The sequence below is a fragment of the Haliaeetus albicilla genome, chromosome 7 (assembly GCF_947461875.1).
Source record: "Haliaeetus albicilla chromosome 7, bHalAlb1.1, whole genome shotgun sequence".
NCBI lineage: Eukaryota > Metazoa > Chordata > Aves > Accipitriformes > Accipitridae > Haliaeetus > Haliaeetus albicilla.
In genome coordinates this window covers 46240259-46258075 of record NC_091489.1, presented here as the reverse complement: position 1 = coordinate 46258075, position 17817 = coordinate 46240259, and the positions used below count along the sequence as shown (strand labels likewise).

At 47.5% G+C, this 17817-nt stretch overlaps 1 protein-coding gene across 4 annotated transcripts in view; it reads right to left on the bottom strand.

Annotated features, from left to right (window-relative positions):
• Window positions 1-17817, bottom strand: part of KIRREL3 (kirre like nephrin family adhesion molecule 3) — a 339679-nt gene that overhangs the window by 119954 nt on the left and 201908 nt on the right. For 3 of the 4 annotated variants that reach the window (XM_069788214.1, XM_069788215.1, XM_069788217.1), the window contains exon 2: window positions 4144-4221. The exons of the other annotated variant lie outside the window; for it this stretch is intronic. In XM_069788214.1, the coding sequence (XP_069644315.1) occupies window positions 4144-4221 (78 nt within the window). The remainder of the gene's footprint in view (window positions 1-4143; window positions 4222-17817) is intronic. 4 annotated transcript variants of the gene reach the window in all.

The window sequence follows — 17817 nt, the reverse complement described above, 5'->3', positions numbered from 1 at the left end:
CACAAGCCCCTCTCCTGGCACACCAGCCAGTGTTTGCATCTAGAGCGGCCGATACCAAGGAGACTGCCTGCAGATTAAGGTACAGATTTTAGCCTCGTGCCTGTCCCTAACCGGTGATGTGGATGCGAGCAAAGCAGAAAGCAGGGCTATAAGCCAAGCTTATAACCCTTAGCTGGTCCAGGAGGAGGAGGATGCAACGGCTCCTTCTTCTGTCCCTTTTCCCATCCATGCCTGCTTTCACCACCCTGGACACGAGGATGAAGCCCACCCTTCCCCTCCACGCAGCGACAAAGCCAAGCGCTGGGTCCACTCTGCAGAGATGCCACCTGCCCACTGGGTGTGAGGACACGAGAGCCAGCGAAGTGCCTGGAAAGGGAGGTGAGAGGAAGGAAGGGAGCTGCCCTGCCCCGCTACCCTGGAGATGCGAGGAGATGGTTGTAGGCACCTTCCAGCAGCCGACGGCTGGTGGGAACAGGTGGTGAAGGAGAAGGCTGACACCTCTCAGCGCGTAATTGTTCCCGTTAGTAGCTTTATGAATGGCAGCCAAAAAGTGCCATAATTGCTGCAGTGACACTTGCTAATGACTCGAGTTATATCTGGCAAGAAGTCAAAGGCAGGAGAGAAGAAGAAAAATAGCAGGATTGACATCTGTATACCTGCCTTTGACCACTGCAGAGGAGAGCAGAGGAAGTCCAGCTGGGGACCTGCAGCTATGGAGAGGCAGGGACCAAGCACGACAGGCGAGCAGGGTGAGATTTTACAGCACACCTCTTGCCTTCCCTTGGGAAGGGAAGAGTACTGAACGTGAACGGGAAGAGTGAATAGAAAAACAAGCCCCAGTTTTCAGGTTAGTTCAAGATCCTTGTTCTTGGGGGACTAAGGTGACCACCTCATAGATACCATCTTCCTACTCCAAAATCACCTCAAATCAGGGCAACACAAGCCCTGGGGAAAGCAGGGTAACTCAGCTCACCGCCAGCCTAAGCATCACCTCTGTTGCATGGCATATGCCTTGGGACATTCAGTCCACGAGCCGCGGCTCCTGCTGAACGACCACTGTGGCCAGGGGAGAGTTGTTCCTGAAGAGGAATCCAGCCCCTCGTGAGCAAACAGCATGCTCCTCCTGATTATGTATCTGTTTCTGAATGTTAACAAACAGTCGGCAGCATCTGATTGAGTGGGTTATTAGCAGAACGAAGACAGATGGTGGGGGATTAACTCTAAAGCATCTTTATTGCAAGGCCGTCATTACAGACAGCTCTACCTCTCTCTCCCTCCGTCTACAACTGTCACCAGCTTAATTTCACCCTACAACTCACAGCCACACACCAAACAGCAAACCCAGCACGCAGACAAGGCAATCGTCAATCACAGCAAAGGGATAAGCATATAGCAGCTATGCTGGAGCAGTGCCTTCTCACTCCCCAGCCCCCCCCCCCCCCCCCCCCCCCAAATTGTGCCCAAATCCAGCACCTTTCCTGTTGGGGGCTTTCCAGCAGCAATAAAGCGAGAGGCAAGCGTTCCCGACGCAGCACAGCAATGCCAGCTGCAAGGAGAGTGCCCAAATCATTTTTGCCTTGCACATCACCAGCAGCACCAGCAGCAGCCCAGGCTGCTCTGTTGCCTTACAGCTGGGAGGGACACCAACACCTCACCCAGACCTGTTTTTTCGTGACACAGGTTGATATGAGGAACTGGTATGTGTTAACTAACACTGACAGAGGCAAGTTCTTGGACACTTATTTTGGCTTCTCGCCCTGGAGGACTGCTCAGTGAGAAGAGCCTGCATCTGCAATCGGTTGTGTTAATGGACATCCATCACCTGCCAGCTGGTAAACAAACAACATGATGTTACCAAAGACCCTTGCTGGGCACAGCCACAGAGCATCTATAAGCCACAACATTTATTTTACCCTGCTGGGAGAGGTTGCCACATTGGTCTGCAAGTGCCCAGCCTGGATCTTCTCCACGGGGATAGCCAAGAGAAACGCTTTCCCACCAAGAAGTGATTCCTCCACACTGGCAAGGCCTCCATCTAAGTCTTGTGCTTCTCTACCTACGAGCGCATTTTGTAGATGTCTCCGTTAAGTGACAGCGAGGTTCTAATGATCCCTGTAATTACCCATTTCCACTACGATGGAGACCCCACACCTCATAATTATCCCATTGCCCCACTGCCTACCTCTGCTTTCAGTTCCTTCAGCTACCCTGTAATTATTAATAGGGCTATTCATTAGCACCATCACGCAATAAAAAGAGGAAAAGCTCTCACTTGGCAAAAATATAAAAAGGGAAGCTGTCTCTCTCCTTATCCCTGCAAGGTGACTGGTCCAAAGAGTCTGGCTCAGGTACTCTGGGCAGGAAATACCTTTGCTGTACCTCTGTAGATGACCAGACATCTGAACGCCCCCTTGGCTCACACACCATAAAGCGTGGATCTGCACTGAAATCCACCAAAAACCCGGGAGGTTGGAGGCCTGCAATTGTCATCCAGAACTGCCTCTAGTGAAAACACAAGTCCTAGGCGGTCTTTGTAGCCATGGAAATCCCCTGACTTTGTTTTTGGCAGATCGTACCTTTAAACATAATGGTCCTGCAGCCTGCGGGGTCCAGAAACTCACTGCACAGCATCAGGCAGGCACACTTTGTTCCCTTTCCCACACAAAGGCTTTACTTTTGGCCTTTCATGTTTCTTTGTTCTCGCCACACAAAGCCATGTTCAGCCTGAAACGGGGGCTCACTTCGTAGGCGGATGCAGGCTTTGAATCCACCGGGGGACCAGAGCTTCTGTGAACCATCCCAAAGGATCGGTGGGACGCCTAGGTGCACCCACGGTCCTGGCAGCTCTCAGACACCCTGTGAGCATCCCAACGGTGCTCCTGCCCATCTGAGCACAGCCACAGGCAGCCTCTCCAAAAGGCTTGAGGGACAGGAAGGTATTGAGAGAGAGACTGCACCTTCTCACAGCACTCGGATGAGACTCTGCCATCCATTCTCCCAAGGGGCAGCCCCTTTCCCATTAAAAACATACTCTAATCAGTGTTTAAAAAGTATGTGGCAATTAACAAGCACAAGGTGAAGTCTTGTGAAGTATTTTCCCCATGTTATCAGCTCAGTATCAGGGCTCTTGGGAAACTGAAGGAACCTTTGATCTTCTATTTTTTTGAGCCATAAACTTGCCTCCACAAGAGTTTTACCCCACGAAAGCTAATGCACCTTTTACTCTTGTGAAGACAAGGCTTCCTGCAAGAGTAGACACCCCCGTAACTAACTGCTGGCAATACACCATCCCACGCAAACAAAAGGAAGCGCAGCGGGGCAAGCGATCACACCCTTTGTCCAAATCATTTCCAATCAAAGCCCCAAGAAAGGATTAAATCCATGTTTGGATCAAGCTTGCAGTCCCCAGGGTAACCTCACAGCAGCCAAACTCTCCTTGACACACCCTCAAGACCCTCCCATCTCGCAGTGCTCTGGGACCCTTAATCCTTCTCTGATCCAGCATTAATCAGAGATGGTGCTGCACCAGGGCTTGCTCCAGAAAAAGATGCCAAGCAACGAAGCTACTAGAAGCAAGGATGCCAATTCTTCCGAGCGTAAATAGGGTTTTTTTTTTTTTTAGTTATTATGCTTCATAATTATTTATGATATTTCTATGGATTAATCAATGCTCATAAAGTACTCAGGGGATGACTAGAATATAAAATAGGGAAATTTTAGCGAGATCTCTGCCAGAGTGCAGGGCTTTGACAAGCAATGGAACGGTGCCTCTGAGAGGTGCAAAGGCACTGAAAACTGGTACTCTGAAGGTGTCACGATGAGGCACTACCACCCAACTGGAATAAAAAGACTAGATGCAGCAATTGCTGGAAGAGCTTCCCATGTGACAAATCCTTTCGATAGGAAAAGACAGTGGATTTTGGATGTATGGAACTAAAAAGCTCCTGCCCTTCTCTTGCAGCTTCATGCGGGGGGTTTCCTACATCCATGCCCACTAAGATGTTTCAGAGATCAAAGGGGAAGCAGGATTTTCTCCTTGGTGTGAACAAGAACCTAGCACATTCCTAGCAGCAGCACATCTACAACCCTTGCAATGAGATTGCTAAAGAGGAAGGAAGAATAGAAGGCGAGGGAACTGCTCACCTTCAGTCATCCTGCGGTACTTCTCCTTGTACATGAACCCCAGTACTAGGCAGCATCCTCTTCCTGGGAGCCCCAGTTCTGCAAGAGAAGAGAGAGCGACATTAGAAGACTAGGCTGGGGACAAGAGCAAGCACACAGGGATGCTGCAGGGAGCAAATCCTGCCAGTTACACTGTTCAGGTAAAGCACCAGTGAGGCAGGCGCATAACTGAAGTCTTTGGTCAGCCTCAGAGCTGAGCTTTGCTGGGGGTCCCAAACCAACTGCTTCCAGCTGCTGCTTCACTTAGCCACATATATCTAGAGACAGGAGGGTCACCATGCCCTCCCTTGCCCATTTCTTAAGCGCTCCTCTATACCAAGCAGAGGGAACAAGCTGTATCTTCCTCCACATCAGCGCACTGCAGCAATGTGGACTCTTTAATCCCTTTCTCCCTTAGCGGGCAGCAAAGTAAAATGGGAAACGGCCCTCAGAAGGGAAGATAAGCCTGGCTTGAGGCACCTTGCTCTTTAGAAGCAAGCAAGTGACCCTACAAGCAGCAAAGTGCCAGAGTCTGAGGAGGCGCTTGCCTTTGATGCCTTGATTTCTTAATGGGGCTTTCTGGCTACTGGTAACAAACAGAGAGAGATCTGAGCACGGGTTTTTCCAGAAGTAGGCTGCATGCATGCCTGCTCTCCCCGTGCGCATCTCAGAATGGCAAAAAGCTCTAGTTCTTCAAACAAATTCTCCTGTGTCACAGTGGAGAAAATTAAGGTACCACGTCCCCGATGCTGCCTGCGGACCTGCAGAGCTCCTCGGGGGCTTCTGTGCTCTGCAGAGCCCTGCTGATCAAAGCCCCTTTGATGTTTACTTAATGTGGCTGTGGACTCTTTAGAGCCCTCCCTCTGCTGAGGAAGGGGTGCTCGGGATTGTCATAAAGTTGTGCCGCATGCAGGAGGAGAAGGCAGTGGAACGGGAGGGTTGAGAGCACAGCGACAGCTTTAGAGCAGAGCGAGCGCTGCCTGGCAGCCTTGGCTTTTAACACCATGATGCAAACTTGGGTTTGAGGTGCGGATCTGGACTGTGTCCAGAGGAAGAAGAAAGTTGCTCACTGCAGCGTGATGTCGAGGGAAGACACCCAGATTTATACGGGTGTATACCCAAATATACAGTATCCCTCCCTAATACTGCTAGCTGCCATTGCATCCCAGCAGAGTGGTTAGCATCCCCCTCTTGGGCACAGTAGGAGGTAGAAACAGAGCCTAAACCCAGAAAAAAGAGACTTCTTTTGACCCTGGGACACCCAGGGTACAAGCAAGACTAGTTAAAACACTTTCTCTAACATTAAACACGGTTCCACCTTGCAAGAGACTGAGGACCAACAGCTCCTGATCCTAAGGCTCCCATCAGGGAGGACATAAGCATCTAATCAAAATAAATCACATGTGTAATCCCACTGAAGTCAATGCTCTGACAAAACTAAGTCCCTTGAGATGCCTAGAGTAAGCTGAAATTTAATTGCCCCCCCTCTAAATCCACACTGCCACCTAAGGTATTGCCCTGGAGAGAAAGAGGCATCTCCAGAAAGTGATTCACTTCACCTACCCAGGATGACTTTGGGGGTCCTTGTAACTCTCTCATTGGCCATAAACGGTGGTGACTAACTCGGATGTAGTTGTCTGAAGATTAGACAAATCAGGGCAGATGAATCAACTACCCACATCCTTGCCTGTTTCTTGAATCAGAGTCCTAATTAACAGGAAGAGGTAAAGAGCAACCAACTCCCATCTCAGATGCAAAGGTGGAAACCAGCCCTCTTGCTTTGCAGCACAGAAGGGACGCGATCTACCATCTCTGCACAGCCTATACAAAAACTGCAAATACACTAAGAAAGGTGTCAACTTGCAGAGCATTAGATGCCTCTAACACTCCTGACTGCTGTTAGGGTCTGCTGGTTTTAGCTGAAGGACGTTCCACACAGCTTGCCTCCCTTAGATAACCGTCTGATAACTAGAATCAATAAGACCTTGCTGAACTTTGAGTGGGGTTTCCACGACGCCTGTGAAAACAGACACACGGCATGTGGCTGGATGGCTGCGAGCCTGCCGATAGCCTCCCAAGCCTCTGGGGCCATTTACAACAGAGCCTGCAAAGCAAGCAAGAGGCATTTACATCTTTATTGATAGGAAAGCAAAACTGCATCGATTCCTATTGAGCCTTCAACGAGCACCAAGGTATCAAAGCGTAATTAAAACACACAATTAGATTAGCATCACACAAGGCAGCGCAGCCCACAGCGGGGTTGAGCGAGCCAGCGTTCCTATCTTACCAATTCAGACACGCATCGTACATCCCGGCACGCACACATGGGCCTGTTTGTGGATGCTGGCTGGGTTTTTCCCCCGAACACACAGACCTTGCGTGACAGGGGCTGCTGTGCTCTCCACAGACCACAACCACGAACATCATCAAAAGCATCCTGGATCAAAGCAGCGATGGAGGCAGAAATAGCTGCAGCCTACTTGGGGGATGCATATCCCACAACCGAGACATCCAGCTCTCATCTTCCAGTTGCAGGGAGCAAAACGCTCCCAAGAAGGAGGTCGTGCTTTAAAGACTGTGGCAAGGGGCTACAATCCAAGGCAATGGCTGTGCTACCCAAGAGGTCCCAGTCACAACTTAGCCCTTAGAGGGAGGGAGGGATCGTCAGGGCTCGTGCCGAGCCACATAGGCTGGATCCAGATGAAATCTGGGTTACTACCTGTCTGGAGCCTGGATCGGCATGTGCCAGTAAGGGTGTCTATCTTCCATTTGCCTCCCTGAGGGGTGCTATAATTAATGCTTATAAAACACTTTGATATCCCATGATGAAAAGAGCTATACAAGAGCACTGCATTATAGTAATTCATACCGTAAATTTGTGAGAACATGCAAAAATCTTTATAGCTAAAGGCACCTTTAAATACTTGAGAGTGCCTTTAAAAGGTAAAATACTTCAAGATGACTCTGATGCCTAAGGATGTCTCACCACTTCATGGCTTTTAGTGGCTACCTAAAGCTAAAATAGTTAAGCAGACACCCACCATTTTAAATGTTTCGGCTTTAGGGGGGCTGCTGAGACACCACCGAAACCAGAACTTTTTAACCCATGGGTATCCCCCACCCCCAAAACAAATCCCATCCATTTCCTTGCAATGGCAATTGATTTTTCCCAGCAGAGCAAAACTAGCTACAGTTGAAGTTTATCATCCCAGGTGCTTTGGAGAAATGTGAACTTAAGTGTCTTGTTTGGAAAATACATGGCAGAAGCATGTTTTGACTCACTTAAAAGTATCTGCATTAATTCACCTCAAAACTTGCAGAAGAACCACTCATCAGACAAAGCATAAGCAAGTTCAAACCACACACTCCCAGCGTTAATGGCAGCCAGCGACAACAAAGCAAAAGCCAATTAAAAGAAGCAAGAGTTCAGGGTCTTCTAGAAAGGAATGTTTATGCACAGTGTGGGCAAGTTTGCTTTGAAAGGAAGATTTCTCTTTGCTGGCCTAGACTATGGAATCCTCCTGCTTTCTCCTCATTTCTGCCATCATTTGTGTTTTCCTTACTCCATTTCAAGGCAATTCCTCCACTCGCAGCTCAGGGAGGGAACCAAGTTTCTGATCAACCAGTGCAGTAAAGGCTAAAGCGGCAAAGCAGTAATAAAGGTTTATTAACACAATCATAATGTGTACTATTGTGTAGCTGTATTCCACCAGGAATGAAAATAAATGTTTAATAGCCCAATAATACCTGTTTAATAATTTTTCAGCTCATCCTGTCTAATTGCAAGTTTATTAAAGAACGATAAACTTTATAATCATTGTAAAGGCATAATTGCAATTCCATTGCTTATTTAATATTGAGTTAATTATATTACAACTAAGTTATATTTTCCCATACATATTAAATATCAATTAGCTGTTTTAAACTATTGATTTGTATTTAATCAACTATGCTATTATATACCAATTAAACTCTTGTAAGAGAAGCAGAAACAGCTGGTCTCTTAAATTAAATTTTAAAAACTTTGTATTAACATAAATATCACGTTCCCATTTTCTCATGTTTTCTTTCTACAGAGATGGCAATTTGTTATCTGTAAATATTTTTTTCCAGTTGCATGTTATACGCATGAGCTTCATTCTAAACTTTTTCTTTCCAGGATGGGGAATGGGCAACCTCCATGCCAGATATCCTAGCATCAGCAACACCAAACCATGGTGACTGGGAAAGACAGAGGGCTGGAAAAGTCCCATCTCACCTGGGGATCTCAGAAGCAAAGAACTGGGGTGGGAGCTCTTGAAAGAGTATGAAAGTCTCCAAGGAAAGAAGCTCAACACCTGCCGCTTTGTTTCTAAGTTGGCCAGCAAGGGTGGTATGAGAAGATCCTACATCACCAAATCCAAGAGGTTTTGATCACTTGAACACTTTGAGAAGCCTTATGCTCCTGCTTAGAAATTTCCTGTCCTGTCAGATAAAGTTGTCTGCTGTTGGATATATTGCTAAAGCAGCATATTATGGACAGAAAAGCCCAATCTCCCAAGTCTTTCCAAGTCCTTGGCTTCACCGTGTCTAGCAACAATGCATCCCCAAAGTTAGAAGAAGTGTGGGAAGGAGCATTTCCTTCTTTGTTTTTCAGCATCCTGGTTTCCAGGCTCAGTAACCATCTTGCTTCTCACACAGATTTCCTAAACATCCCTGTGACCTCTTCGTCAGAGGACTTTGCTCTGGGCACCCATAAAGCAAGCAGCATTCTTCCCCTCCAAGTTCTCCTTCTGCCGTGAGCGCTGGATTCAAGCTTCCTCCCTTGATGTCATTTGCATCCAGGAGCGTTGCCGAGCAATCCAAACTACTGCCGCATTTCGGCAGAGAGCAAATGGATCCTTCGGCACGTAATTTCTGCATTACACCGTTAAGGCTGCAGAGCAATCTAAGAGCCTCGGAGATGAAAAAAGCTATACAAATGCAAGTTATTATTAAATCTGTGCCCGGTTAATTTATAAAAATGTATTAAAAACCTAAGAGGCTTCCCAGTTGAGAAAATGGGCACATTACTGTTTGAAATATGAATGAACCAGAGATCAGTGTTAAATGCTGTAGTGATATTGTATTTTATTCTATAGTGCTCTGCAGAAAAGTTGCATTTATAAACCCATTTATTGTGTTATGTACTTGCAAACCACCTTGTCATCCATTTATTGCACAAATAAAATCTTAAAAGCAGAGGATTAGTTGAGTGTGTCCCTGTGGGACCACAATCTGACTTTAAAGAATCCATCAGTGAAGAAAAACAGATGGAGCAGAGGTGTTTGCCAGCTCATTGCTCCGAGATGTAAAACACAACTGCGCAGAAGGGCTATTCTCTGACAGTCCACAGATCTGGAAGTCCTGTTCTTATTAAAGAGAGAAGGCACATACAACAGAGCTTGTAGAAATCAGGCCCCTGCCCAGGAGCCAGTTCTGGTTGAAGACTTTGGAGTGGCAAAGTCTCCTCTCTTGCCACTGCACAGGGGATGAAGACCACCTTGGGGAGGACGGCTCAACTTCACATGGCAAAGGAAAATTCCCCAAAATTGAAACCCCGTGAAGTACCTCTGTTAAGACCTAAATTTGCCTTAAACAGTGCTGTAGAGGCATGTATCTGCAGCTCGGAAATGACAGCATCACCAAAACAAGCCAGCCCCAGTGCTGTTTTCTCTAAAGGGAATTTCTGGTGCTGCAGGGTGAAGGTCTGGAGGGTCCTTAAAACTCCTACCAAACATTCTTTTAGGTTAAAAACCATAATGGAAAGTGACATGAAAATTCAGATGTGCTTATTTTCACTGAACCTGTTTCAACCCAGTGAAAACACAGAACCACCCATGACCCAGGAGGACATTCTCCGGGACAAACAGCTTTGGACAGGCACATGCCTCAAAATACCATAGTACGCTGGCATCCAGCTCTTCAAGATGCCTTAAAAGACATCAGCACCAAAAGCTTCAAGGGGAAGACTAAAGAAACCACACGGTAAGCAGCTCTCCCCAAGAACGAACTCTGCCTTGGTATCAGACAATTAAAAGTTGCTTCTTAGCAGGAAACACAACTGGCAGAAGGGGAAAGAAAGAAAGAGGGATTTATGCTGCTGAGCAAAGAGAATTATTTCCCTGTGTTCCCTGGCTAACGAAGGGAAAAGAGGCACCTCCAAGTTGTAACTCGGCACTGAAGTGTTTTGAAGAGCTTTTTTCCTCTTGTGGCAACACAGAGCCTTTGGTCCCTAAAGTTCAGTACACTGAATTTGCCTGTATTCCCCACTCCCCTCCCCAGCTCTCCACTGCTGGCGCACTTTTTCTGAAACTCTTACAAACATGTCCTATTTGGGGAGCATCCAGCAAGCGAAGAAGAATCCTCACAAACCTAAATCCAGTCATTCTCAGGATTATTTTTTTTTTATTATTTCCCCTGAAGTAAAGAAGCCTGAAGTAGCAGCTGTAGGAAAAACAATTTACCCCAGGGTAGGGTGGCCTTCAGCACTTGAACATTCTTCCATAAACAGCTTTCATATCTTTGTATGCACGGGTACGCATTTATGCTACTCAAATCATCTGAAATGCTTTGCTAAGGTCTCGTGGCAGCAAGTTCCACAGCTTAACTACACCTCACATTCAGGAAAAAGTATTTTTCCTGTATTTCCTGTTGTAAAAGTAGTAACTTTCACATAGCATTTGTTTTATTTGAAAGAAAAACAAATAAAAGGTCATGTAGAAACAAGAGTGTTTTCTTCACCACTAACAATAACAAATCAACTCCTGTTCACACTGATGAGAGCTCTGCTGGTCAGATAACCGACACAGCCAGAGACTTCCACGTGATCTTGCCAAAAAAACCACAGACAGGCATCAGAAAAGGCTGGCGGGGCTACCCACAAATGACAAATCCTTGGCCAGTATTGGCAAGAACAGTCACCTGCAACTTTGGGTTACCACTTGCTCCCTCCACAGCCTACTTCTGAGGGCCTCACCAAGAAGACACATGCAGCCAACTGTCCACAACAACGCCTCCAGGCCCTCCCCACCCCCGTGGGGTCAACATTTCATTTTACAATCTCACAGCATGCAGGCGCAGCTCTAGCATTTCTCCCCAACTTACATGATTTCTACAGTATTTTGCAAGAGCTGCTATCCCTTTGCCACTTTCATCTCGCTTACCTCAGACCCTCTGAAGCTCCTCGGCTTGCTACAGCCCTGGAGCTTGGACCCTCCCTGGAAAGACATCGGGCTACGGCCAATTCACCCGCTGGTGGATTTGACCTGCACTTCAAGGACTTCCAGGGGATTTCATCTGCTTTTGACTACAGCCCATTGTACGTGCTGCTCCATTCAAGCCACGAAACACATCTCCCGTTTCAAGGCAGCAAGCTGCTGCAGGAAGGTCAGGAACAAGGTTTCAAGAGAAATTTAAGCAACACGCGAGCACCTCCCCATGCATCCCCAGTCTCTCCCTGATGCTTCCCCAGGTCAGCCCCTGCAACCATGACACATCACCATCCACATCATCCCACCAGGAGGAGACGTGTGCTGCTGAGACCACATGCACTGACTCCGAGGAGTCGGCAGGGCAGCCACAGCCATCAGAGGACAACCAGGTGATGGGCACATCCGTCTTGGTCACATTCTGGTGGTCGCGTTGCACCAGCCGGCACAGCCTACATGTACTCTACAGAGCTTCTCGTGTCCGCCGGGGCACGAACAGCGAGGGCAGGAGAGGCTAACAGGCGGTTTGAGCCTTGTGCCTCACCCTGTCTGTCCGCTCTGCCTCCCCCAGGCATTTCGTCTCGCAAGCCGAGAGCTCGGATGGCCCTGGGCTGTCTGTCGCTTACCCCCACGCTCCACTTGGCAGCTCAGACCTGAACTTGCAGTCGCTTGGGGAGCTGCTGACAAAGTCTGTGGTGGCACCGATGCAGCATTACTTGTTCCCCTCTGTCCAGCCATCTTCCCTTCCACCCCTCCCAAAGCCAGGAGCTGCGTATTCAACTCCATAGAGCAGAAAGATAACACTGTCCCACCAGAGAGGAAAGGGTGGAGGACACGTACGAATCCCATCACACCTTTCTGCAGCACCTCTTCCATTGCACTTGATGAAACAAGCTCTCCAGGGAACCAAAGTGCCTTTATGAGGACATGCCCCAGAGACTGGAAAAGCCCCAGACACCGCAGCACACGGGGTCTGTGGGAAATGGGGGGGAGGGCTGCAAGGGGAGGGCATTTGGAAGATGGATTGGGCCAGTCTAAGCTGGGGCAAGCCTTCCTGCTCCATCTCCAGTGATTGCATTGGCATCAGGGTGTGCTCCTAACTACCAGGAGGGCTTTCAACAGGAGGGATTGTCTAAGATGGTCTAAAGTCTGAATGGAAAGTCTCAGAATGAAACTGGCAGGGAGAATGATACAAGATCCACACATTTTGATTCCCTAAGAACACAGTGTTTTCTCTAAAGACCTGATTTTATCACCAAACACCCTGGTTTCTCATTTCATCAAAGCCACTGCACTGTTCCTTGCTCCTGCTGTAGGACCCCTGCATGTCCCATCACAATCCAAGCAACATTACACATGAGCAACACATCGCAATCCAAGCAATACACAGCATGACATCATCCTGAAGCCTGGTGGGAGCATCTCATGGTGGAATAAATAACACATTTGGTGCTCCACTGACACACGGAGAGCCACATTTACATGTAGGTCTAGAGATCTGTGTAAAGCAGGAGGCATACCAGCCTCATACCCCACCCAGACTACCCCGTAACACCTCTGCTCAGCTAGGGAAAGAACATGGCAATGGAAACACTTTCCAACGTCCCCATGCTGCTCTGACAGATTGTGGACACACGGGAGAAAAAAATAATAAAAATAAAGCCACACCACTGAACAGGTCCCATCTATTGTAGTGCTCTGGCTCAACAATGGTTTCTCACAGCTCCTGCCTTGAAAGTGTTTGTGGTTAAGCCATCCATTTACAAGTCTAGAAAGACAGACGACAGTACAGGAAAGCACAAACTACTGCTACACTTTGAAACATCCAGCAAACACAGCTATCCTCTGCCTGACTTAGGAAATCAGGGTCACTGCCTTCAAGACCATCTGCCCCAGATCCATCAGCTCCTCCCACCTCAAATCCTGCAAAGCCCATTGCCCAGCTGCTCCAAATCCTTCACATGCTGGACACCCTTGACAACTGCCCTGGCTCCTCCAAAGACCAAGTAGCTGTGGCCCTTTAATCCCCTCTGAAGGCAGGGAAAGCACTGAAGCACAGTCGCGCTCTCATTTGAAGATGACACGACAGTCAGAGGCAGGGAACCCTGCGGTCCTTCTATTACTGTGAAATCATGCTTCAGCCTCGCAAATGCCATTACTTCTTTGTATCTTATAATTAAATTGTATTTGCCGGTTACCTCACAGCACGGCTGCAATTCTTGCGCATCTGAGGCTTTTTTTTTTTTAAATTTCTGATCTTCAGCTTCTATTTTATTTTTGCCTTCCTTACCAACTCTCAGCAATTTCAGAACACTCTTTAAACCGCCTTCCCACTTGTGAGGTGAGAAGGGGGTAGGAGACCTGCTGTGCAGCACCAGTCCATACTATGCCAACTCCTCTTGGGCCACCCACTAGTCCCAAGCTGAAGAAAACCAGTGATGTGAACAAGTCATCTTGGGTCAGACCTACATACACAGGTTAATCTCTGTTTCCTCCTTAGCTATTTATAAACCTCCCAGCAATCCAAATGGGAGCTGAGGCACCTAAATAGCTTGGGGAATCTCACTTATGGTGGTATTACCAAACCATCACTGATGAGTAACTTGGCCAAGGGAGCAGCAATTCAAGATTAATCGCAGTTGGAGGTGCATTTGCTGCAGTCCCTGCTCTTCCCCTTCCATTAAAACTTGCTCGAAGAGTGCGTGGTGCTAAGATGGAATGGGCGGCAGGAAAACAGGTCCCTACCCTCCACCAACGAACAAGGCACCAATTACAGTAAAGGGAAGAAAGCCACAGGATTTAAGGGACTACCTAATCATTACATTTCCATCTCTTTCTGCAGGAAGGCTGCTCTGATTGAGGTATTGAAGCTTTAGTGTGCTGGCAGGGAGGGCTTTGGCCACGCTCAGCAGTAGGAGAAAGGAAAGCGAGCAGGCAAATTTCAGGCTGTGGGAGGCTGATTGCTGCCCTATCCTGACCACATCCCAGTAGTAGCAGATTCAGTCACACCATGAGAAACGAATCCATCACCCAGACTGCTAGGCCATGCAGGCATCCCTCTGCAACACCGGCTGCAGGCTGTGCTACTTTGAGTCAGCACCAGTCGCCTCGCCTGGGTCCAGAGAAGACACTGAACATCCACAGCACCAGCTGCAGGAGAAGACACTGAACATCCACAGCACCAGCTGCAGGAGAAGACACTGAACATCCACAGCACCAGCTGCAGGTTGCAGCATTCAGCCTAAGTCTTTAATCCTGCAATATTTACTCTGTCTCATGACCATCCCCACTACCCTTTTAGAGCATTATCAGTTTCCTGATTGACCCGAAAACTCATAATTTCTGCAACTGGTTCTGCTGGCTGGATCTTCCCCCTGCAAATGCTTTGCTAGCGCTGCTCACCAGCTCCAGCAAAAAAGGCTAGTAGTTTACACAACATTAAATACTTCCTCCACCTCTACAGATGCAATTACCACAGGTAAGAGGTGGGAAGGTAAACCAGGGAAGATCGGTATAAGGGAAAGACTTGGCACCCTGCTCGTGCCCTTATGCAGCCCAAAGCATGCGCAAGCAGCAGGGATCTTGTATACTGCAGTTCCCCTCCTCATGACATGCCTTGATCAAATTAAGCCCCAGCTCACAGCTGATGCCCATACGTGCCTTTATGGACCTTTCCTGCTACTCCTCCTCCTATCTGCTGCAAAACCCTATAAGTTATTGCAAGCAGCTTGGCTTCTACTGCCAGGGGGCCATTTTCCCAGTGTTGGCTATAACTTGGAATGATATGTGAAAACAGCTCCCCAGCTTCTCCCAGTGTCAGCACGCTGCTCCCTAGCGTGCACTCTCTCAATCCCATTAAAAGTAATGGGGTGAGATTGTCCAGCCCATTACTTTCAATGGCCTCCCTTCAGCCAGACAGCCTAAAGCTCCCATATCCTCAAAATAGCAAGCAGAGTAGCTCCAAAATTCTCTGCTTCGTTATCACATCATGTATTCCAGCTTGCCAGAGTTTAATTGGAAAGACAGCCAAGCCTGCATTTAGGTTTGCTAATTGCTGCAGGAGACACACAAGTACTCCTTGCACCACTGACAATTATTTCCTTGCTCAGCAATTTTTGGTTTTTCAAGGTGTGAAGTTTTACAAAAATTGTCTAAGTTTTTTAAAAAGAAGAAACATACGCAAACACAGCCACAGGAGAGGTACTTTATGAAACTGTTGTGTGCTCCAAGATTCAGCTGCTCTTGCTGGAGCTGGAGGGAAAGTACAGTTGCAGGAACAGCTAGCCAGGGAGAAGCACAGCTCTTGCAAAAAGCCAAGCGCAAATCATATATTTAAGATGCATCACGGGAGCTGTAGTTTGAGTACTTCTGAACTGTAAGTCCAATAATACACTGAAGGCAGAGACAGGCCAAAAATCATAACACTTAGCTTCCAAGACCATTAGATATTACAACACGCTCAGAAAGCTGCGCAGCCAAACACCTTTCTTTGGGAGCTTGAGAAATCCCATTTCTGGTCTGATTTCTGACCTCACCTTCTGCTCTGGTTTCATAAAAGCCTGGTAGAAGTTGACCGTATAAAACCATGTGCCCCCCTTACAGCTAGGGAAGGCACCCATTAGGGCTGTACATAATGACATATCCAGGACACTGAAATAACAACAGCCATCTCAATACCTGGCATAAAAAAAGTGGGAAGAGCTGACTAGTTAAATAGTTGACAAAAAGAGAAAATTCCCTCCACCATAAAACACCAGAAAGTTGCTGAGATGACACTTACAGCCAAGTGATGGAAGTTTTGAGCACAACACGGACTTTTCTTGCCTCCAAGATTAGCAAAGAGAAGAGTACAAAGTTTACCTCTCCTGTACCAAACCCCCGCAAGCTCTTTGCATGGCCTTTGCGGACTCGATGTCGTGCCCTGTTGCAATGCCGAGTCTATCTGCTGCTGCTTCAAAGATGTTAACGTCTTGATGCTCACAGCCCTGTCCAATCCAGGACAGATGGTAATAAATTTTTCAGTGGCTGGAGCAGAGTGCAGCAACTGTGTGATTAGCATCTTTTTCTCCACTGCACATTTCATCTGTAAACTAAGATTAAATACCTGGAGGAAAAAAGCCGCAGGAAAAGGGAACTTTAATATGTTTTCACTGTAGAGTTCACACGAGTGAGCAAACAGCTCAGATCTGAGGTCAGGGGCGGCTCGTGGGGAGGGAAGCTTTCCCCATGTGCCAATTCAAGTTACCCAGTTTTCACAAAGATGCTCTTCCTCTTAGCACAGCTGTATCTTGACATTCTTATGACCCAGGCAGCTGGCCTTCAAGCCAACACTATGAGGAGCAGCAAGGTCTGCAATCCCCTGAAAGGGAACAAGGGGAGGAGAACCGCTCCATTACCTGTCTAGGCTTGAACTCTCGACTCACTTAGACCAAACAAAACCTATTGCAGTTGCCTGTCAAGCCTCAAGGACCTCACTTTCCTGTAACCTCAGCCAGAGATAAAACAAGGGAATGAATTTCATGTATTGCACGAGAGATTAGGGATGGTGCCTGCTGTTGAAAAAGAGAAGAAATCATCAGCTACAAGTTCAGCAACCATCAAAACACTGTTCTTCATCACTGCAACTCAAGTACAAGGCCAGTGTTGCTGATACGGCACCTCAGATGGCAAGCATTTTAGATCACCATTTAAAAAAAACCCAAACAAATCACACCCCACCCCCACCCCCCCAAACAAAAAATAAAAAACCCACACAGAGAAAAAACCATCACACACTTTGTTTTGGAGTACACACTGCTTATAGCCAGAAGAGTATTGTTAGGGCTTGTAAACCATCCTTCTCAATCACTACAGATCCTCTTCTCTGCCCACGCACACAAAAAAGAGCTCACTGACTTTGCACCCCTGAAATGTTGCGCCACATTTACTCACATATAGATGTGACATGGGGATCCTGCATACAAAATGCTCCTTTTGGTGCAGCCTGAACACCATGTGAAAGATCCACCTGCTCTTAGAAGGAAAGCCAACGAGACTTGAATGCTCTGGCTCCACTTGTAGGAGTATTTCTCTTGAGCATTTTCTTGCTTAACAGAAATCCAGACACACCCAATAGGCAGGGCTTCAGGTCACCCAGAGAAATATCCCACTTTGCTATTCTATCTCTAAACATCTTCTAATACCATCAGGCTGTAATCCACCTTTCACCATTCATGGGGGTCTGCCCCTCCTCTCCCCGCACTGAGCCAGGGGAGTGTGGCAGAACACAACTGACTTGCCTTGCATTTCCAAGGAGCAAGAAGATCCACATTAGGAGTGCTGATGGATGGGTGTGCACCACCTGCCTTTCAAAAGACATTACACGCCACTGCTGTAATCAATAATGTATTATTTCCTGTATGTTTTATACCCTCATGTTTATTATGTG